The sequence below is a fragment of the Aquarana catesbeiana genome, linkage group LG13 (genome assembly GCF_042186555.1).
Source record: "Aquarana catesbeiana isolate 2022-GZ linkage group LG13, ASM4218655v1, whole genome shotgun sequence".
Classification (NCBI taxonomy): domain Eukaryota; kingdom Metazoa; phylum Chordata; class Amphibia; order Anura; family Ranidae; genus Aquarana; species Aquarana catesbeiana.
Window position 1 is genome coordinate 125,354,578 of NC_133336.1, and position 22,753 is coordinate 125,377,330.

A 22,753-nucleotide genomic window follows, 5' to 3' on the forward strand; every position below is an offset into this window, starting at 1 on the left:
ATGAGCCTATAACTATAGATGAAGTTGCTAACGCCATAAAAGACCTAAAACTTAACAAAAGACCAGGCCCAGACGGCTACTCGGCTTTATACTATAAAACATTCTCAGAAATACTCTCTCCCATTCTCACTGAAACTTTTAACAAACTTCTAGATGGACATTCTTTTCGGCAAGAAACACTAATGGCAATTGTTTGTATGATCCCAAAACCCCTTTCTGATGATACTTCCTGTGTGAATTATCGGCCTATCTCTCTGTTAAACCTCGATATTAAATTATTAGCAAAAATAATAGCAAAACGCCTCAATAGCATTATAGGAAAATTAATACATAGAGATCAAGTAGGCTTCATGCCAAATAGACAGGCAGGCGATAATATACGCAGGGCAGTGTTATTGGCACATATTGCTAAAAAACGGAAAATCCCTTTATGTTTTCTATCTCTCGATATTAAGAGGGCATTTGACACAGTATCCTGGCAATATATGCAATATTCATTACAAAAATGGGGTTTTGGACCCCACTTTTTAACATGGATCAAAGCATTATATAATAAACCCAAAGCCTATATAAAATATGCTGGATACAAATCTGAAGCCTTTAATATCGAAAGAGGTACCCGACAGGGTTGCCCATTATCTCCCTTATTATTTGCCCTTATACTCGAACCCATGGCCCAATACATCAGAACAAACCAAACTATAACTGGCATTGAAGTAGGAGGTATTACACACAAATTATGTATATTTGCAGACGATATATTACTTTTTCTATCATCACCACAGGTCTCTGGTCCTAACTTAATACCAGCTCTTGATGGATTTGCAGCCCTATCCGGCCTTATGATTAATCCTAAGAAATGCCTAGTGCTTAATATTTCACTCACAAACATGGAATTGATCCCGGCTGGGGCTGCACTCCCATTCACATGGGCAGAAAAATCAATCCCATATCTTGGAATTCATTTAACAGCATCTCATTCTGACTTATTCTCAACCAATTATCCTCCTGTATTAAGACAGATCACAAATCTAATAAAACAATGGTCGCAACTTCCTTTATCCTGGATAGGGAAGATTAATGCAATCAAAATGACTATTCTACCCAAATTGCTTTATCTATTCAGAGTCCTCCCTATTCCAATTCCTTCCTATTTTTTGAGAATAGTACAAAAAAGAGCAACTTCGTTTATATGGGGCTCTTCTAAACCACATATACCTATACACACACTACATCTTCCCAAAAATAAAGGAGGCCTAGGATACCCTAATTTTACTAACTACTACAGAGCAGCACATTTGGCCAGTCTGTCCAAATACCATGCAAAACAGGAAATCCCATTATGGGTATTTATAGAGGCTTCAGAAAATGACCCACTATTAATATGAAATTTATTATGGCTTGATCCTAAAGACCGTTTTAAAATTCATAATCCCATAACTAAACACTTCTTATCTCTCTGGGATAAACTAAAAACCAAATATCAGTTACAATCTCCACACAATCCTCTCCTTTCTTTTATCAGAAATCCGGCCTTTTATCCGGCATGGATCTACCCAAATTCTTTTAAAGCTTGGACAACATCAGGCATTCAGACACTAAATGACTTCATAGCATCTAAATCATTCCTTTCATTCCCATCGCTTAGAGAAAAATATGATCTACCAAACTCTGAGATATTTAGATATCTCCAAATCAAAAATTTCTATACACCATTCCTAAAGGGGGATACACCATTATCCCAATTATCCATTTTTGAATCAATCTGTACAAAAGATCCATTTGCTAAAGGTACAATTTCATCACTTTATAATCAATTATATGGAGTAGCAAATCTTAATAGACCCTCTTACGTTCAGAGGTGGGAGGAGGACCTGGGACGAACTTTAGAAGAAACGGACTGGTCTAACATATGGCTCACATCTAAGTCATCTTCACCCAACATCTTGGCACTGGAGACAAATTATAAAGTCCTAACTCGCTGGTACCTTGTACCCGCTAGAGTGGCAAAATATTCACCTAATACCTCAGCTCTTTGTTTTCGAGGATGCCCAGAAATAGGCACATATTTACACATATGGTGGACATGCCCAGTAATCCAAACCTTCTGGAAGGAAGTCTTCGTGATTGCATCTAAAATATTTAAAAAAATAATACAACCAGATCCATATTTAACTTTACTTAATCTAAAACCGGAATGGTTAACACTCTCTCAATTCAAACTTATGATCCAACTAATAACGGCTGCAAAACAAACAGTGGCCAAGGCATGGAAATCTCCTACATTGGTACTAGCAGAAACAATTCACAGAATGAATAATACAATGTCCCATGCTAAGATGGTTGCCATCGATCAAAATCAAATTCCAAAATTTGAAAAACTTTGGCATCCTTGGATAAAACAACAGTTCCTGTCAAACTTCAATGACTCTGTCCTGTTGCCATGGTAACAGATTAAATGACTTACAGAGACACCCATTCTAAGGCTTCAAAGAGAACTAAAAAGAATAATAAACTGACGAGCGGGACAACCTTGTGGACCATACCTCTACCTTTCAACCCTTTTTCTTCTTTCTCTTTCCTTTTCTCCACCTTACGATTAAAGCTCATTATCAGAATTTATTTGACCTATATACACTCTACTCGTAAACAATATGTATAGTAGGTATAAATCATTTAAATACCTACAAAAGTAACTAAGGAAATGATATATATCTTTAATTTAGGTTTACGTGAACCCAATGTTTAATATTTGAAATTTCATGATATTTACCTATATAAACCCTACTGTAAAACAATGAGCTTACTTTATAGATCCTTGTAAACTTACTTTATGTATCTTTATAACATTGTATACTCAATAAACTTCTTTTGACAAGGAAAAAAGTTAGACCAGTTAAAGAACCCTTAGGCCAATGAAGAAGTGAAGAAGTGGGGGCATCGATCATCCCAAGTAAAAAAGACCCCCCAAAAAGTATAAAAAACGAATTAGCTATGAGTATTGAGGAGGAATATCTTGTGATATTATTTAGAAGTAGCACCCATGAAATAAGTAAATATCAAAATACACCGATTATGCCTAGCTATGCCTTGAGTACCTCAGAAACATTTTAAGACCTGTTAACAAAAGTGATAGACTGTCCTGAATAGAGAGAATTAAATGGTAGGCTAAGGCTGGATGAGTTAAGAGAGAAGAGGGAACTGTGTCTGGATTGTTTCTATCGGGGCAATTCCCTGCTGATCCCTGCTGATTAAAAAACATTATTATTACTAAATAAAATAGGAAAAGAGAGGTACATGCTATAGTGGCTTTATCTTTTTTTTTTTTTTATCAAAACGTTTTTATTGAGACAATGCATGAAGTGACATTACAACTGTACAGAATATACATCCAACATCTGCAGGTCACCACTCATGTAAGATAGTCAACATTGTCCAAACAACTTGTGAACTAGTACTTGGTACTATATCTGATAGAATGGTAGGAAACACTCTGTTTTAGCTTTCGGATTTGATTAGTCCAAGCACCTTTAAATACACACCAAAAAAAAAAAACAGGTAGTAACATTTGTTCTCTTCACTCTCTTCCCAACTCCTGACTCTAGGTGTTTCAAAATCTCAGTAACCTATCCATCACCAACTGCAGTGGGGCAAGACTAGGATTATCTAACCAAGGCTGCCAGATAAAGTCAAACTTTAAGGCCACATTTCTGTGTCGGTAGGCCAGTTGTTCTCTGAGAAGGAGAGAGTTAACATATGATATCCATTACTTCCACTGTAGCCACCATCCAGTATCTACTGTAGCAATAAGTTTCCTAGCCAGGTACAATAGTTTAGTGATCATAAGATACATTCCCCTCTGGTACATTTCCTCCTCTATGACTCCTATCAAACATACTAAAGGGGTCATTGGGACAGGTCAGCCACCCATTTTGCTCTACACTTCAAAGAAGCCGGATTTTGGATAGAGGACAATAGCTTTGCATATTTGTTAGACGTTAAACCCTTCCTTGCACCCGCTCGAAGGATCTCCAGCAGCAGAGAAGAGGTAGTCCCTGACAGAGAGGTATTGGTAAAAACATTTTGAGGGCAGTGAAAATTCAGCGCTAAGCTGTGCAAAAGATTTTAGTACATTACCCATGTATATCTGTGGGAAGAACCAAATCCCTTTTTGTCGCCATGTGGAGAAACCCTGGAGTTTATTTAATTCTGGGTATCCAGGGTTATTCCACAAGGGAGTAAACCCCAAAGGGCCCTCAACAGACAGGGCCTCCCGAAAAGCCTTCCAAACCTTGTTAAGGAGGACAGCCTTTGGGGAGGATGGGGGCACACTTGGCAAATCCATTTCCATATGAGAACTGGCCTTTAGTTCCTAGTTGATCTGGGTCACTAAATGTACTCTGGGGTCGTCGTTACTATCCCAGCCCCAGCTAGCTAATTGCTGCATTTGGGAAGCCAAGAAGTACATTTTAGGGTGGGGAACCACCAAACCCCCTTTGTCCTTCCCGTGCTGTAATAGATACAAACTAATCCGAGCCCTCCCCTCTCGCATCTGTGTGTCCACCCTCTTGAACCACTTATTGGAAATCCACATAGGGGAATTGTGAAATATATACAAAAGTTGCGGAGCCCACACCATTTTGATCAGATTCACTCTTCCTACTACCAAGAGGGGGAGTTTACACCAACTAAGGCATTTTTTCCTTTGTCTAGCAATGAGCCCAAATTTAGCTGAAGGTAACTAGAGGGGTCCGGGGACACTATTACACCCAAATATCTAAAAGAGTGGGCAATGGCTACCTGTCCGCCCCCCATGTGCAAAGGCGCAGTAAGTGGGTCTAGAGGCATAAGAATTGATTTTTGACCAGTTTATAGAGAAGCCCGAGAAGTCCCCGAACTTCATAACTGTTTCCATTAGCTTCTATAAGGAGGGGGCCGTGTCCCCTAAATAAATCAAAGCGACATCTGCGTAGAGGGAAATCTTCTCTTCCAGGGAACCCCCTACGAAACCCTACTATCTTGGGCGCATTGCGAACTAGTATCGCCGATGTTTCCACCGCCAGTGCGAACAGCAGAGGGGAAAGTGGACACCCTTGATGGGTGCCCCTCATAGGTGTGCACAGCCTATTGCATTAGGGTGTGCACCCCAAAGCTCAAACATATATGCGTGTGCATGTGTATACAGTATTATACTGCCGGTGTCAGTAGAACAGTGGACGAAGTCAGTGGGGCAGAGTTTGGTGTCAGTGGGGCAGGGGATGGTGTCAGTATTTTATTTTTTATTATTTTTTACAATTTTTTTATTATTATTTACAATTTTAGTTTTTTAGTTTGTTTTTTACAATTTTTTTAGGAGCCCTATTAGGGGGCTTTGGTGAAATATCACGGATCTAAACAGGGGGCATATGCAGCACACAAGGTGATTAGGGTGTGCCCAGGCACACCTGACACACCCTGTGCGCACATCTATGGTGCCCCTCTACAGTGCCAATGGGGGGAAAGGGTATTGTTAATACGAAGCCTAGCCCTTTGTGCAGACTAGAGGATAGCCAGGACCCTAGCCAGTAGTTTGAGTTTGAGTTTATGAAAAAGATAGGACAATAAGAGTCTGGGAGAAGCCTGTCCTTTCCTGGTTTGGGAAGCACCACTATGATGGCCTCCTGCATACTATCAGGTAAGCATCCCGTTTCCGCTGCCTCAGTTAAAGCCTGCAGGAGTGGTGGTAGGAGGATATCACTATAGCGAGAGTACACCTCCGCTGGTATACCATTGGATCCCAGGGATTTATGGTTTGGAGCTTCCGCTAAGGCTTCGTCAACTCCTCGATAGTAATCTGAGAGTTCAGTGAAGCCCTGTCTTTATCAGTTACCTGGGGAAAGGAGCAGTCATGTAAGAATGATGTCAGGTCAGCAGGGGTACTGTGAGTTTTAGATGCATAAAGGTCAGTATAAAAATGGTGAAAGACAGTCAGTATATCATCACTAAGAGTATGCGTCTCCCCTGACCATGCCCGAATAGCTAAGATTGAGGAAGCCTCTCTTTGTTCTCTTGTCACTAAAGCCAGGAGATGACCAGTATTCTCTCCTTTCTCAAAGTAACTCTGTTGAAGAAAGTACCTTCTCTTCTCAGCAGCTGACAGTACCACAGAGTTGTACAGAGATTGAGCCTCATTCCACGCATCTTGATTAGCTTGGGTAGGGTTAGAGACCATAGTCTGTTCTCTAGTCTGCAATTCACTACGTACACTAGCTTCCCACTCTCCTGACCTTCGTTTAATGCCTGTGATCTCACAAATAAGGCAACCTCTCAGGAATGCCTTGAGGAAGTGCCATACAACAGCCGTACTAGCGGATCCCTTGTTATATCTGAGGAACTCTGTCAAGGCATCCGGGATCCCATCCCGGGCCAGAAAAAGTGTCAACCAGAAGGGATTCACAGCGGTCTAGACCTTGAAACCGTGACATCCAGTCATACCCAGTGGCACGCTTCTCTCGCCAAACATCTCGGAGCCCCAGTTCAGAGAGTAGGAAAGCAAATACAGTGGGACCAGCCTTACGTGTAACCACTCTCAGGATCAAGGATAGCTTATCCATTTGTGGGTCAAGGATATTATTGTAATCACCCATTGCAAGCACTGGTACATTTGGGCGTAATGCTATAAACTGGGCAAATTTTTTAGGAGGGTCCGAGGAGAAGGGCTGAGGGACATACATGGCAGCAATAATACACACAAGATCATTGAGTTTGCACAATAAAAAGACAAATCTGCCCTCCTTGTCGACCACCCACTGCAAGCATTCAAAGGAGAAGGTGCTTGATACCAATACACTAACACCTCTCGCGTAGGAGGAATATGTGGAGTGGAACTTGACAGGGTACTTGCGTGATCGCAGCAGGAGGATAGAGTCAGGTTGCACGTGCGTCTCCTGGAGGCAAATCAAGTCGAGTCACAACCTAGAAAAATATTTAAAGATTGCTCCCCTCTTGCTCCTGTCCCCCATACCTCTTACATTCTATGTTAGTAATAACAGTCCCCCAGTATTCTTATTTGACATCAGTACAACAATTGAAAAGGAGTGAAGTCTTAAGGGCTTCACTCTTGCTTAGGATAAAGTTATAACATTAGCCATAATCAGCTTTAGGGAGAGTTGCGCATAATAGCTGAACAAACCAGTCCCAGTATGTAGTGGAATCTTAGCACAGTGTGCCACCTGGCTGAGGTAATGTTTAGTGATATACATAAGCAGAAGTCAGTTCCATCTGTAGAGAAGAGGAGAGAAAAAAAAGGACAAAAAAGTTCCTGTAAACTAAAAGTTAGTACAATGGTCGGCCAACAGGGCCTTGTAACACCTTGTAACACCAAACAACTCCCTAGCAATAGTGGGAGTAGAGTCCTCTCAGGACCATTCTTGGGAGGCACAATTGCAGCCCAGAGGGCATAGAGCTGGAATAAGGTAACTGTAGAAAGTTCTCTACTTGCATAAACTTACAATGAACAGCACTGTGTTTTCAGGGCTGTAGTACAGTTAGGTGAAAGCCCAGTGCATGGGGAAAACAAAACTATCATAAACCTTCCCCGTCAGTCAAATTGCAATAAGGCACCTGTAAAGCAAAGTTTAATATGAAGGACATTGCACTGCTCCTATGGAGGATGCTGTGCCAGGATCTGTTCCTCTCTGTCAAGCCAGTTCATTGCTGAAGTTGGGTTGTCAAAGAAATGGGAATTGCCATTGGCAAGGACCTTTAGCTTTGCCGGGTATAACATGAAGTACTGTACATTGAGAGCCCGCAGACTTTTCTTGATACCCAAGAATTTGGAGTGCTGCCTCTGCAATCTGGAAACAGGGGCACGCATTATCATCTTTGAGGATTCCAGCTGACCTGGCCTTGTATAGTATGGCATCTCAGTCCTTGTAATTTAATAGGCAAAACAGGAATGGACACTGTGGGGTCCCCTGTTGTGGCGGCTGTGAGGGAACCTGATGGGCCCTTTCCACTGCAAACATGGAGGAAAATGCATCCTGACCAAAAGTGTCAGTCAGCCAGGCCTCAATGAAAGCTACTGCGTTTTTGCCCTCCGCCCGTTCGGGGATATCCACTGCTTGCACGTTATTCCGACGCTGGCGGTTTTTCATGTCCTCCAGCCTGGATGCATTGGTGGAGGCCACAGACTGGACATAGCAGAAATCTCTCTGCAGAGGTTGCCACTCATCTTCAAAGGTACTTAGGTGGCCTTCCAGGGCAGAGGTGCGCAGCTTCTGCATGTCATGTCTTATTAGGGAAACCTCTACCTTCATGCCCTTTACTTCCTCTGTCAAATCTGTGATGGATGAGCTGCAGGATGTAACAGCAGCTAGGATGCCTCTAAGTGTGAGCTCAGGGTCAGCTTCCTCCTGCTGTGACTTGGCCGCCATATTGGAAGCATGGGGTAGAGTACTCACATTTGAGGAGGCCGGTGCATCTGCCAGTAGCTGGGGAATTCCATCCAGAGATCCCATCTCGTCCTCCAGGAGCACCTCTGCAGGATCAGGTAAGCGGAGCAGAGGGGGATCCTTGTATCGCACGTTTTTGGCAAAGAAGTGCTGTGGAGCTTCCTTTGCCGAGCGGGGTGGTAGGCCTGCAACATTGGCCGGGGGTGTCAGGTGGCCTACACACTTGCTGAGAGATGGGGACCTCAAGCGCCACATCTGGTCTCTCCCCACTAGAGAGGACCTGGAGCGATTCACAGCCAGGATGGAAAAGGCTTTCACACAGGACATTACACAGATGAAAGCAGATACCACGCACCTGGGGGGCTGGATGGAGACCCTAGAACCGCGTTTTGATTACACCTTCCCCCACATCGCTATGCTGCAGGAAAAATCCACTGCACAAGACCATAAAATGGAGGCCCTGACAGTGGCGTCGGCAGGGGGGGCTGATGGTGGCTGGAGCCCCGAGTGGGTCCCCAAAATGCCCCGAGTCTTGGGCATGCACGGTTCTATTATTAGCCCCGAGCCCGAGAGCTGAGTGGGGACCGATCTAACCTAAGTGCGCCCGAGTGACATAGCAGGTCCTGCCTTCTGGAGCCTGCAGTGCCTATGATAGACGTCCCTCTGGTCCAATGCGGGGCCCACGGGACGTGTGACGTCCATCATAGGTACTGCAGGCTCCAAAAGGTGGGTATTACAATGCGGCCACCGCACCACTGTCAGAAGATCCCCACTCGGTGCTCAGGCAGGGAGCTCTCCTCTCCTCTTGTGTGTCATGGCTCTGGCTGTCTGGAGTGCCAGCTGTCTACTCTACAGGCGCGCAGCACACTACAGCTGAGCTGCAGGGGGAGGTTACGTCACCTGAAGTCAGGTAGGTCAGTGTATCATGTCAGTGTGGGTCAGGTAGGTCAGTGTATGTCAGGTAGGTCAGTGTGGGTCAGGTAGGTCAGTGTATGTCAGGAAGGTGAATGTAATGGTCAGTGTATGTCAGGTAGGTGAGTGTAATGGTCAATGTATGTCAGGTAAGTCAGTGTGGGTCAGTGTATGTCAGGTAGGTCAGTGTAAGTCAGGTAGGTGAGTGTAATTGTCAGTGTATGTCAGGTAGGTGAGTGTAATGGTCAGTGTTTGTCAGGTAGGTCAGTGCATGTCAGGTAGGTAACACACAACGCGCCCCCCCTGGTGCTGGACTCGGACTTCGGGCTGAAGCCCCTATCTTTTTGCCACCTAGCAACTCCCCTGGGCCCTGATATCACAGCTGGATGATTTTGAAAATCACAGTAGACGCGCTAATATACGCATCCGCAGCATGCCAGAGGCCACTGCACCCAGAGACATCATCCCATCCCTAGTCGGGAGTGTTTAGGGAAATATTGAGGCTTCCAGACACTGCCCCGGTAGAAATTGATCGGGCACACAGAGCTCTGAAGCTGCCCTCACAGGATCCTGAGTCCCCATGGGACATTATCTGTAAGCTCCATAAGTACACTCTGAAAGATTGCATAATGCAAAAAAATGCGGAACAAACCATACATTGATTTTGATGGGGGCAAAGTTGTTTTTCTATCAAGACCTCTCCAGGCGCACCCTTATGCAATGCAGAGCTCTATGTCCTTTGCTAACGGCCATTCAAGATGCAGGTCTTACCTACCGCTGGGCTTTCCCCTTTAGCCTGCAAGTGCTGAAGGAGGGGCAACAAGTTACACTACACAGTAAAGATGATTTACCACATTTCCTCTCTGCTTTGAAGCTCGGAGACGTGGACTTTCCAGACTGGAGGGGAGACCTGGGTTTACCTGCTTTCTCCCTCCCCGCGCAAACCGCAAGAGGCAAAGGTCGCCCTAGGGGCAACAGACGCAGTACTACCAGTGCCTCACAGTACTACCCGTGCCCTTCTACCACCAGAGACCGCTGAAACTTTCCCTTATGGCTCAGGATGATTCCAGTGCCCTCTCTCTCTGGGCCTAACCACTCCTAGCCTCGATGGTCCAGGCAGGGAAGCCTTGGTCCCAAACTCAGGTTTCACTAATGGGACTGTGCCGCTGTTGTTTCCCTTAGGTTCCCGGCATATTCTCTCCACCCCAGATGTTGGACTCTGGACATGAACAATTGGCGTCCCCTGTTTGATTATTAATACCCTGTAGAAACGGTGGGAGGGGAGTGGGTTTTTCATTTTCCCCATGCTGGCTTCTGTTCCCCCAGTAGGCCTATCCACACTTGGTATAAACCCTATATGGGATAGTGGGCCATGGCCCAGGGCCTTCCTTGCAGCTGAGGGGTGCCCTGTGCCTGGCTCACTGACTAATCTTATAACAGGCCGGTTAGACTCCACCTGCTTTGACAGGTTGTATTTTCTAACCTGTTCAATTGCGTTGATTTATATGTTAATGTGTTGTGTTTTTTTTCTTTTCTTCTCCGCTCCCTCCCTTTTCTCCACTTGGTATATTCTAAGGCACATTACCCATCACATCGCTCACGCCATAATCAATGGTGCTCCTCCAGTCTGACGGTGTCCCTAGGCCTTCATGGCGTCTGTTACAATGTTAGGGGTCTCTGCTCTCCACACAAATGAAGCAAGCTATGGTCGGAACTAAAAAGGCTAGGGGTTCAGATACTGTTTTTGCAGGAGACACATTTTACCTCCCAGTCCACACCTAAACTACCCACCCACTTATTTAACCAATGGTTCCTAAGCTCCTTTAAGGTTTCTAAGGCAAAAGGTACGGCCATAGCTATCCACAATCATGCCCCTTTCAACCTATAGAACATTTTTCAGACCCCTTGGGCATGTTTGTCTTCCTGAAAGGGAAAATAGCCGAGGCACTATACACCTTTGCAAACGTATATGCCCCTAACTCTAACCAGCTTGCCTTTCTAGATACCACTCTGGAACGGCTGACTGAATTTAGGGAGAGCCATCTGATCTTAGGGGGAGACTTCAATGTCAGCCCGGGTCCCTTACTTGACACATCTCATAACTCACTCGACTCAAACCCTCCAATCTCACCTCCTGTTCGATAGCTGGTGGGTACTATTTCCTTCAGCTAGGGACTACAGCTATTATTCTAAAGTATATGATGTATACACCGGTATAGATCTCCTTTTCATGGACCAGTTTACCCTTGAGCTACTACAGGCAGCATCCATAGAGAATATTACCACCTCAGACCAAGCGCCAGTGTCTGACACTTTTACCCTACCGCACGGCACCCAGCGTACATGGACTTGGCGACTAAATGAGAACCTCTTGTATGACACTGCAGTGGTGGCAGGGGTTTCTGATACCCTAACACACTACTTTAAAGAGAATACTACCGATGATGTGGGTGAAGGGATGATTTGGGAGGGACACAAGGTAGTGATACGGGGTGAGCTGATTTGGCAGGAGGCCAGGAGTAAGAGGGCGCAGCAGGCCAACTTTCAGAAAGTCCTGGAAGCCCTTCAACAGGAGGAACTCTGCCATAAGCGTCACGGGGACCCAGAGGCTTTAAAGAGGTTGCTGGAGCTAAGAGGACTTTTCTCACACCTACTGGACCGCAAAGTCTGCAGGCAGCTTCGTTGTCTCTCTCATAAATACTATGAGCATGGTAACAAGTGCAGTAGGATGCTTGCTAGAGCCCTTCCGAAATGTCAGGCTCAAACCCACGTCCACAAACTCCACTTCTGGTGGGGCGGTCTCACACTCCTCTAAGATTGCCTCTCTGTTCTGTGACTATTACGCAAAACTTTATTAATTGGATGCAGGTATGTCATCTGCGACCAGGGCCTCTAGACGATCTGACGTTCAGGAATATCTGGCAGCCTCTGGGCTCCCTTCCTTGTCAGAGGAACAAAGGACGGCATTCGAGTCCCCTGTCGTGCCCTCTGAAATCGAGACAATAAAATCATTGCCCAATGGGAAGAGCCCGGGCCCTGATGGATACATGAAGGCATACTATAATACATTCTTCCCCCTATTAATTGCCCTATGTGTAGTTACTTTGATTCAATAGCCAAAGGAAATCCAATCCCCTCTGAAGCTTTATTAGCCCACATTACAGTGCTCTCAAAGGAAGGCAAGGATCCTACTTTATCTCAGAACTACCATCCAATATCACTATTGAACGTTGACGTTAAAATCTTAGCAAAAATGCTAGCTAACCGCCTGAAACACCTTATTCCCCACATTGTACACCCAGATCAAACAGGCTTTGTCGCAGGCCGGGAGGCACGCGATAATTCTCTAAGGACTATCCACCTCGTCCATTGGGCTCGCACCAGCTCAGCACAGGGTCCATACCTCGTCTTCTCAATGGACGCGGAGAGGGCCTTTGACCGGGTGGACTGGTCCTTTCTGAGAGCGGTCTTGAAAACCGTGGGATTAGGTCCTTACATGCTGACATGGATCATGGCCTTCTATTCCACCCCCAGCGCCCAGGTCAAGGTAAATGGCCTCTTCTCCCACAGATTCCCGATCAGTAATTGCACGACACAGGGATGCCCCCTTTCGCCCCTCATGTTTGCCCTCACTTTAAAACTGCTGCTGTGAAAAATACGGGCTAACCCGGACATTAAAGGGCTGACGGTTGAAACATGGAGCACAAACTATCGGCCTATGCAGACGATGTTCTGTTCCACTTAACGGAACCACTGATCTCGCTGCTAAACCTCATGAAGGAACTTCACCAGTTTGGGGCTCTCTCCAATTTTAAAATGAATTATTCAAAGTCAGAAATCTTACCAATAGTGCTTTCCCCTTCACTTGCAGTTAGCTTATGAGCGGCGTTCCCCTTTACATGGGCTAAGACCTCCATAAAGTACCTGGGTATCCAACTAACTGTTTGCCGCGAGACTCTCTACCATAGTAACTACCCCGCTTTACTGGCAGCGGTCAGAAACAACCTCAAACACTAAATAAAACTGCTTTTACCTGGCTTGGGCGGGTAAACATCACTAAAATGAATGTTCTCCCGCGAGTGCTCTTCTATTTGCAGATGGTACCGGTGCCTTTGCCAAGCACCTTCTCATCAATCACTAGCATGTTCTCGGAATTTGTGTGGAATACAAAGAGACCCCGCATAGCTATGAGAATGCTGAAACTCTCAAAGAGGGCCGAAGGCTTAGGTATACTAGATATTCGGAGGTACTATAGGGCTATAGTTCTTCAGCGGATATTGAACTGGCGTTTCCACACCTGATCCAGGCTCTGGGTATCCCTGGAAAAATGCCTGGCAGGTAGAGACCCAGCTTATGCTCCGTGGCTGGCTAGGGAACACAGGGGGTTGTCAGATGCTACCTCTCCCTTAATGACCCAGGCTCTTAAGGTCTGAGATAGGATCAACAGTATATACTCCCTGGCCCCCACTGTGTCCCCGCTGGCCCCGCTTGGGGGCTTCTGCTGGTTTCCCCCAGGAGAACAAATAGCATTCTTTAAGAAGATGATTCTAATGCTTGCTGTGGCAAATTCCTGGAGAACAGTAGACTCCCCACTCTTGAGACCCAAAGAGCCCTTGCACACTGGGGCGGTTTGCAGGCGCTATTGCGCTAATAATAGCGCCTGCAAACCGCCCCGAAAGTGCCGCTGCATGTATTCCTGTGTGAAAGCCCCGAGGGCTTGCACACTGGAGCGATGCGCTGGCAGGACGGTAATAAAAGTCCTGCTAGCAGCATCTTCGGAGCGGTGAAGGAGCGGTGTGTATACCGCTCCTTTACCGCTCCTGCCCATTGAAATCAATGGGACGGCGCGGCTATACCGCCGGCAATGCGCCTCTGCAGAGGCGCTTTGCGGTGGTTTTTAACCCTTTCTCGGCCGCTAGCGGGGGGTAAAACCGCCCCGCTAGCGGCCGCATACCGACGGTAAAACGCCGCTATTAATAGCGGCGTTTTACCGCCGCCCCCGCCCCAGTGTGCAAGGGCTCTTAGGGCTCGCCATGGCAGCCTTCCAATGGATTTCTGGGGACATAAAAAACTCAGTAACTTTTGTACTACACAAGGTTAACCCATTAGAGCTACCTCTCAGCTTACACCCTTTGAGCTTCTCTTTGTTGCGGATGAACCTATCCCTCGCATGATCTCCGAGTTATACCAACTATTGGGCTCAGCCGCTTCAGGGACTGGGAACAATACCTAGGGAGGGAGTTCTCCGGGGCGCAGCTGTCTCTCCTTTACCAGCTATCACATTCTAGCTCCACTGAGCCCAGATTGCAAGAAACCAATTACAAGATACTGACATGCTGGTACAGGGTGCTGGCTGTCCTATCCCGAATCTACCCCTCCATATCTGACCGCTGTTGGAGAGGCTGTGGCCTCCGTGGTACTTTACTTCACCTATGGTGGGAATGCCCGAGAATTAGGCCCTTCTGAAAGGAAATTAAAACTCAGATACAGGACATACTGGGCATCAACATCCCTTTCTCTCCTTTGCACTTCCTCTTCCATATTCCTCCTATGCCTGTTAGCCAATATAGGAAGAGCACCTTGCCACACTTCCTGAATGCTGCTAAACGCCTGCTCCCTATCTATTGGAAGCAGACCCATCTGCCTGGTCGAGAGGAATGGACCCGGAAGGTGAAGGAGATTAGGGAAGCGGAAGAATGGGTAGCAACTTGCAATGGCACAAGGGAGCATTTCAACACTACTTGGGCCCCTTGGCTAAAACACACCTCCGACATGGGGTTTACTCCCTCCAGCCTGGATATCGCCTTATTGGAGCTTGCTGAGCCCTCTCTTAGGGGACGTATGAGTCAGCATCAGGGCTTTTTTCAGCGGGAACGCGGGGGAACGCAGTTCTGGCACCTCCAGCACTGAATGTATGTAATAGCATGGGGTGTGGGGTGTGCTAGAGGGTCTATTGATGTTGGCTGCTGGGAGATCTATCGTCACTGGTGGGGATCTGATTTTGTGTGAGGGTCTATTGTTGCTGATGGGGAATCTATTGTTGCTGGGGGGGTCTTATGTTGCTGGAAGGGATCTACTGTTGAGGGAGAGGTCTATTTTTACTGGCTGCTGGAGGATCTATTGATGCTGGCTGCTGGGAGATCTGTTGTTGCTGCTGGGGGGGGGGGTCTAATGTTGCTTGGGTGGATATTTTGTTACTGGGTGTGATATTTTGTTGTGGGTGGTTCACTGTTGCTGCAGGGAATCTATTGTTGTTGGGGTGGAGTCCATTGTTGCTGGGGGAGTCTATTGTTGTGTGGGGATCTATTGCTGGGATTCTATTGTTGCTGGCTGCAGGGGATCTATTTTGCTGCTTTTCTTTTTATCATTAACACGTTCCATACAAATGATTTAGCACCACAAAATGATACTTGGTTCTGTATTCTCTAAAAGGGGCAAAACTGGTAGGTGGGTAGGGGGTGGAATCAAGAGACGGTGGTCAGAGGTGGGTAGGGGGCAGAGACAAGGGGTGACTCAGACGGTTCCTGTGCCTATTCTCACAGAAAAAAAGCCCTGGTCAGCATAGTTCATCCTCCTAAGATACAGACACCAGAACTGACAGGACCACCACTCTAAATACACCTTCATTTTCTTTGAAAAGCAGAGCGCCGGTTGTGAGCAAGTACATGTATTTTCTCAGCAGGAACATGGGTGCGTGCCAGGAGTAGAGGTCTCCAAAACATGTTATGTTTTGGATTCACACATGTTTACTTAGACCATGCTACCTAGTGGAAATTAGGCACTTCACTACTACTAGGTCCACTTTTTAGAATGGTTGATGCTCCCTCTACTTACTGTAATGGAGACTGGGCCCATAATGGTGCGACGCCTTTCTCTTGCGTGTCCATGGGCTAGATACTAGCTTGAGAGCGTCAGATGGAGGTTCCCTGAACCCCACCTCTCCAATGAGGACATGCAGGAGTGGTCCTTTCATTAGACCTGGAAACCTAGAATGGTCACTCATTCCGTGAGGCAATACATACTCGCCTAACCACACCACCACAAGCCTAGGTATCCTCTATGCAAGCTAGGTAGTCTATCCCTCTTCTGGGAAAGGTCATCATAGCATTGGAAAGATGTTCACGACCTACTACTCCTGTATTGATCTGTGTAATTGATTCCTGCCTTACAATATGTTGGGGACAATGTTCATTATGTCTATCCTCATAATTTTTCATTTTTGTTGTCATAAATAAAGATTACATAAAAAAACAAAAACAAAAAACAAAACACAGACAATTAGCAGGTTTCAGCCAAAATCATTGGCTGAAATCTACTGACAAGCTCATGTTGTGTCCAATCACAGCACTGATCAGCAGCGGCCCAAACCCAGAAGAAAGGCTGCAATGTACAGGTAAATTGCCCAGCATGACTGCGCTCCTGCCCACAGTAGATGCACTGTTTGCAGTCGGCAAGCTGGTAAACTGTATAAGTGTCCTCTCTCAGAATCTTTAGAGACATAATAAGTAGAAGCTGAGAACAGTGGCAAAGTGAAGCCACCAAACTGGCATTGTCTATAATAGCATAGACAGTCCAATCAGAAAGCAACTGCTTTCACGCACATCCTCTCTTGTGACGTGGCAGACAAGTGCACAGCTTTGAACAATTACACTATCTCCCTGGTTTACTGAAGAGCATGAAGATTGCAGCTGGGCCCCCAGGACATCCACTGGGCCCTGAACTCCTGCCTAGGTTTCATTGTGGGTTATCTGGCGCTTCATTTTAATACTAGATTATGCCTTTATTTTATTGCGCTCTGTCACCGGACCTATTAAAATAGAAACCCCTCATGTGGGCTGTAAGGATATATGTGTATTTCCATTTACACAAAATAGAATGTTCATGTGACAGAGGAAATTAGCCTATCTACTCACTGTAAATGTGCTGGTTGGGTATTTGACCTCAGAATCAGAAACCAATTTGAGGAAGACTTTATAACAACAAACCGCATCTGCTTAACAGGAGAAATGTATTTTTCTCTGTGAATTTCCCTAGTTACCTTTCCTGTGCAAATCAGTTCAGTAATCATATCCTTGTATGCAAATTTTAGCAAAATCCCAGCACAAAAGGTCCTGCTCTTAAAATTAACCAGGATTTCATCAGGCAACAGCAGTACCATTGCATTTAAATTCTGTCTGCATCTGCATCAGAAATGAACAAATGGATTATAAAGTTCATTCATCATAGTCAGCAGTAATTTTTTTTGTGTAGTCCATTTAAAACATCAGTCCTTAGCAAGCAAACATAGTTCATTTTGTTTTGTTTTAGAATAGTCAGATCAATAAACAACTGATTGCTATATGAAGGCTATAAGTTTATTGTAAGTTGTCAGTGGCATTCTGTGAAGCAATGTGAGGTGTTTTGCTTGAAAATGTGGTAATTAGTAATGAGTGACTTGCGCTGCTAACCTGGGACTTGTGCCAGGTCAGGCTGATCCATGGAATGTAGATTTCTGCCACTAGCTGCGGTTTCTTCCATATAAAACCATCAACTGCTTTGTAATTTGTTGCCAGTTACCAGTTTACTTGCAGGGTGCCTTTCATAGAAAGCCTAAACCATATGCCAATGTTTGGTCTCTCTGTCCCTAAGAGCAAAACCTTTTTTTGGGTTTTGAATTGAGTAGTGAAGAGTTTAGACTTTTGTCAGGTTATTTTTTTGCTGCCATTTAGGAGATTGTACTTAAACTCAAAAGTTTGGATTGCGCATCACTTTTTTTTCTCACTGACAGTGGTCAAAGGACAAACAGAGAGGATGAATTTAACCCTCCCCTACACTAAAAAAAAAAAAAAAAAAAAAGTTTTGCATTTACATACACTTTAAAGGGGTTGTAAAGGTTGTTTTTTTTTAAATAACAAACATGTTATACTTACTTCTTCTGTGCAAGGTTTTTGCACAGAGTGACGCCAATCCTCCTCTTCTGAGCTCCCCCAGTGGCGCTCCTGGCTCCTCCCCGCATCGAGTGCCCGCTGGGAGACCCGCATTCCAAGGGGACACCCGAGCAGGCGCGCTCCAGAATCCTGCTGCTGCGTCCATTGGCACAGGGAGCAGGACTGGGCCCCGCCTCCTGTGTCATTAGATTTGATTGACAGCAGTGGGAGCCAATGGCTGTGCTGCTATTAATCTATCCAATGAGGACCCGAGACAGTGGCTGGAGCTGCTGTGCTCGTTCCCGTCGCTAGAACGATCGGGTTCAGATAAGTAAAAGGGGGGCTCTGGGAGGCTGCTGCACTACAGAAGGTTTTTCACCTTAATGCATAGAATGCATTAAGGTGAAAAACCACGAGGGTTTACAACCCCTTTAATGATGACCTCTAAACGGGGATCCTGCTTTTATCCCAGTATAGAATTGGCATCAGATTACAGCATGAGAATCAGAGCTAGCAGTATTACCAAGTGGAAATAAAGGGAAAAAAAGCCTGAAAAAAGAAAACGAAAGCAGCCAACACTCATAAGGACTATTAAACTGCAATACATTACATTTTGTTCTTGAGTTTAGGTACGTTTTAAGGCTGGTCAGTCATGTTGAAGGGCCCATTTACCAGAGTACTACTGTACATGCCTGGCAAATAGTGAATACATATCAAGCAGATCAAATCATGTTTTTTTTATTCAGTACATTTTGTGAGTAAGCCCACCTATCAGTGAATTCTGATTATTCTCAGAGGTGTTTTATACTGATGTCAAACTGATGCCATTAACGCAAGCTCAAAGTCTGTTGACATAGGGCCGGAAACACAACATGTAGCCTTTGATGTGGTTCTAATACAGTGCATATCACAAAAATGCTTTTGATACAAAAACTCCCTCTACATACAGTAGGGTGCAATGTAAAAAGTATACCATACAATACTATATATAGAGAATATACAGTATTATTTTATACTATATGGATCACATTAAAATGAGGCTGTGGTGTTGCACAGAAACCACTTAATTTCTTTAAAAAAACTTTTATTTATATTTAATCCAAACTTTTTTTACGTTTAAAATTTCTTCAAAATCCTACAGGAACAGGAGCATTTTTGTAAATTTTTTTTTAATAAATTTCATGTGACAACCTGAAGAAATAACACTTTGCTACAATGTAAATTCGTGAATGTACAGCTTGTATAACAGTGTAAATTTGCTGTCCTCTCAAATTACCTCAACACACAGCCATTAATGTTTAAACCGCTGGCAACAAAAGTGAGTACACCCCTAAGTGAAAATGTTCAAATTGGGCCCAACATGTCAATACTTTTTGTGGCCACCATTATTTTCCAGCACTGTCTTAACCCCTTTGGGCATGGAGTTCACCAGAGCTTGAAAGGTTGCCACTGGAGTCCTCTTCCACTCCTTCATGATGACATCACAGAGCTGATGGATGTTAGAGACCTTGCGCTTCTTCACCTTCCATGTGAGGATGCCCCACAGATGCTCAATAGGGTTTAGGTCTGGAGACATGCTTGGCCAGTCCATCACCTTTACCCTTAGCTTCTTTAGCAAGGCAGTGGTCATCTTGGAGGTGTGTTTGGGGTCATTATCATGTTGGAATACTGCCCTGAGGCCCAGTCTCCAAAGAGAGGGGATTATGCTAGGCTTCAGTATGTAACAGTACATGTTGGCATTCATGGTTCCCTCAATGAACTGTAGCTCTGCAGTGCCAGCAGCACTCATGCAGCCCCAGACCATGACACTACCATGCTTCAATGTAGGCAAGACACACTTGTCTTTGTACTCCTTTGTACTACTTTGTACGCCTCGCCTGGTTGCCGCCACACACACTTGACACCATCTGAACCAAATAGGTTTTATCTCGGTCTCATCTGACCACAGGACATGGTTCCAGTAATCCGTGTCCTTGGTCTACTTGTCTTCAGCAAACTGTTTGCAGGCTTTCTTGTGCATCATCTTTAGAAGAGGCTTCCTTCTGGGACGATAGTCATGCAGACCAATTTGATGCAGTGTGCAGAGTATGGTCTGAGCACTGACAGGCTGACACCCTACTACTTCAACCTCTGCAGCAATGCTGGCAGCACTCATACGTCTATTTCCCAAAGACAACCTCTGGATATGACGCTGAGTACGTGCACTCAACTTCTTTGGTCGACCGTGGCGAGGCCTGTTCTGAGTGGAACCTGTCCTGTATGGTCTTGGCCACCATGCTGCATCTCAGTTTCAGGGTCTTGGCAATCTTCTTTTAGCCTAGGCCATCCTTATGTAGAGCAATAATTATCTTTTTCAGATCCTCAGAGAGTTCTTTGCTCTGAGGTGCCATGTTGAACTTCCAGTGACCAGTATGAGAGAGTAAGAGCAATAACACCAAATTTAACACACCTTCTTCCCATCCATACCTGAGACCTTGTAACACTAACAAGTCACATGACACCGGGGAGTGAAAATGGCTAATTGGGTCCAATTTGTACATTTTCACTTAGGGGTGTACTCACTTTTGTTGTCAGCAGTTTAGACATTAATGGCTGTGTGTTGAGTTATTTTGAGGGGACAGCAAATTTACACTGTTATACAAGCTGTACACTCACTACTTTACATTGTACTAAAGTGTCAATTCTGCAGTGTTGTCACATGTAAATATATAATAAAATATTAACAAAAATGTGTGGGGTGTAATCACTTTTGTGAGATAATGTGTGTGTGTGTGTATATATATATATATATATATATATATATATATATATATATAGGAATTTTTCTAAAAAAAAGTGGTTTCCGACTAAAATGGTACCTTAAAAGTCCCTAATTTTACATGAGTTACAAGTTAAATGTAAAGGCTAGTCTTACTATTCTTCTACAAACAAGAGATAAGTGTTGGTAGTCACCATAATGGAACTGACAGTTCACAATACAGTATTCAGTGATTATGTATATTTTCATCACAAAACAACATACCTTGGGAAATTTGGCATGTTTTCCAAATCTTGTATCTCGGATCGTGGTTAATTCAATGAATTCAATTTCCTGCAAAAATTATAAATTATATTTGAATGAGCAGCAGCAGAAAATGTAATATGCCATGTAAAATATTAAACAGGAGATGATTAAATAATGCTGATGTTCAGTTCAGCTATACTGCTTGAAAGACTGCCAAGTGCTTTCTCTAAGCTAACAGTCAGTTCATTTGCAACTTTTAAGACTATTTCATAGGTAAAGGATAGCCAACATTCTGAAGAATATTGGTCCAATCACAGAATGGCTTCCTCCATTTGGGAGGGATGGATCCACTTAAAGCTTGATTAATCAATTTAGGTGCTGTATTTCTAGGACTGGATATATCACTAGGCAGGGTAGACCTGTAGTTGGCAGGGGCAAACAGGAGTATTTTCAGTGTTCTGGGTCAGGTTGGGGCCAACAAAACAAAAAGAGTCAATGTAAAGAGCAAATTCTAGCAGATGGTTGAGTTCCTACACACTCTATTGATCAGCACAAGTCTATTATTTGGAGGAGAGCAGGCTGAGTTCCCAGTACAGTTAGAAACCTACCACACTGTGCTCTCGTCCTTAGTTTGGTCAATTTGAAATAAAAAAGCAGAGGGACTGGTAGGAACACCAGGTATGTCACACCAACAAAGCAATACAAGGAGAACAGGATACTTTTTCATACATGGTACAGCAGGCATATATCAGGAATATGAAATGTTGGGTTTACATATTCCTTTAGATCTGCAGAGTTATGCCCCGTACACACGGTCGGATTTTCCGATGGAAAATGTCCGATCGGAGCGTGTTGTCGGAAATTCCGACCGTGTGTGGGCTCCATCGGACATTTTCCATCGGATTTTCCGACACACAAAGTTGGAGAGCAGGAGATAAAATTTTCCGACAACAAAATCCGTTGTCGGAAATTCCGATCGTGTGTACACAAATCCGACGGACAAAGTGCCATGCATGCTCAGAATAAAGAGATGAAAGCTATTGGCCACTGCCCCGTTTATAGTCCCGACGTACATGTTCAGAACGATTGCATTTTCCGACAACTTTGTGTGACCGTGTGTATGCAAGACAAGTTTGAGCCAACATCCGTCGGAAAAAATCCTAGGATTTTGTTGTCGGAATGTCCGAACAAAGTCCGACCGTGTGTACGGGGCATTAGGATTATGTCTGTACTGAGAGGGACTTTAATTAGGAGACGAAAAATCAGGGCAAGTAAAAGGTTAAAGTTAGGAAAAGATTTACCAAGATAGATAATGATTTAAAGGGCAAGAAAGGGAAAAGGACAAGTGCAACCTCTGTAGTGTAGTAAACAAAAGGGTTGATTTACTAAAACTGGAGAATGTAACATTGGGTGCAGCTCTGCATAGAAACCAATCAGCTTTCAGTTTTTTTTTTTGTCAAAGCTTAATTGAACAAGCTGAATTTAGGAGCTGATTGGTT

The 22,753-nt window shown here is 44.6% G+C and overlaps 1 protein-coding gene across 2 annotated transcripts in view; it reads right to left on the reverse strand.

The window, feature by feature from the left end:
* The window catches only part of PLCB2 (phospholipase C beta 2), a 405,331-nt gene that overhangs the window by 255,115 nt on the left and 127,463 nt on the right, over nt 1-22,753 (reverse strand). For both annotated transcript variants that reach the window (XR_012237122.1, XM_073609959.1), the window contains exon 3: nt 21,273-21,341. Coding sequence is in view for 1 of the 2 variants with exons in the window: in XM_073609959.1 (XP_073466060.1) it covers nt 21,273-21,341 (69 nt within the window). In the remaining variant the exon portion in view is untranslated. The remainder of the gene's footprint in view (nt 1-21,272; nt 21,342-22,753) is intronic.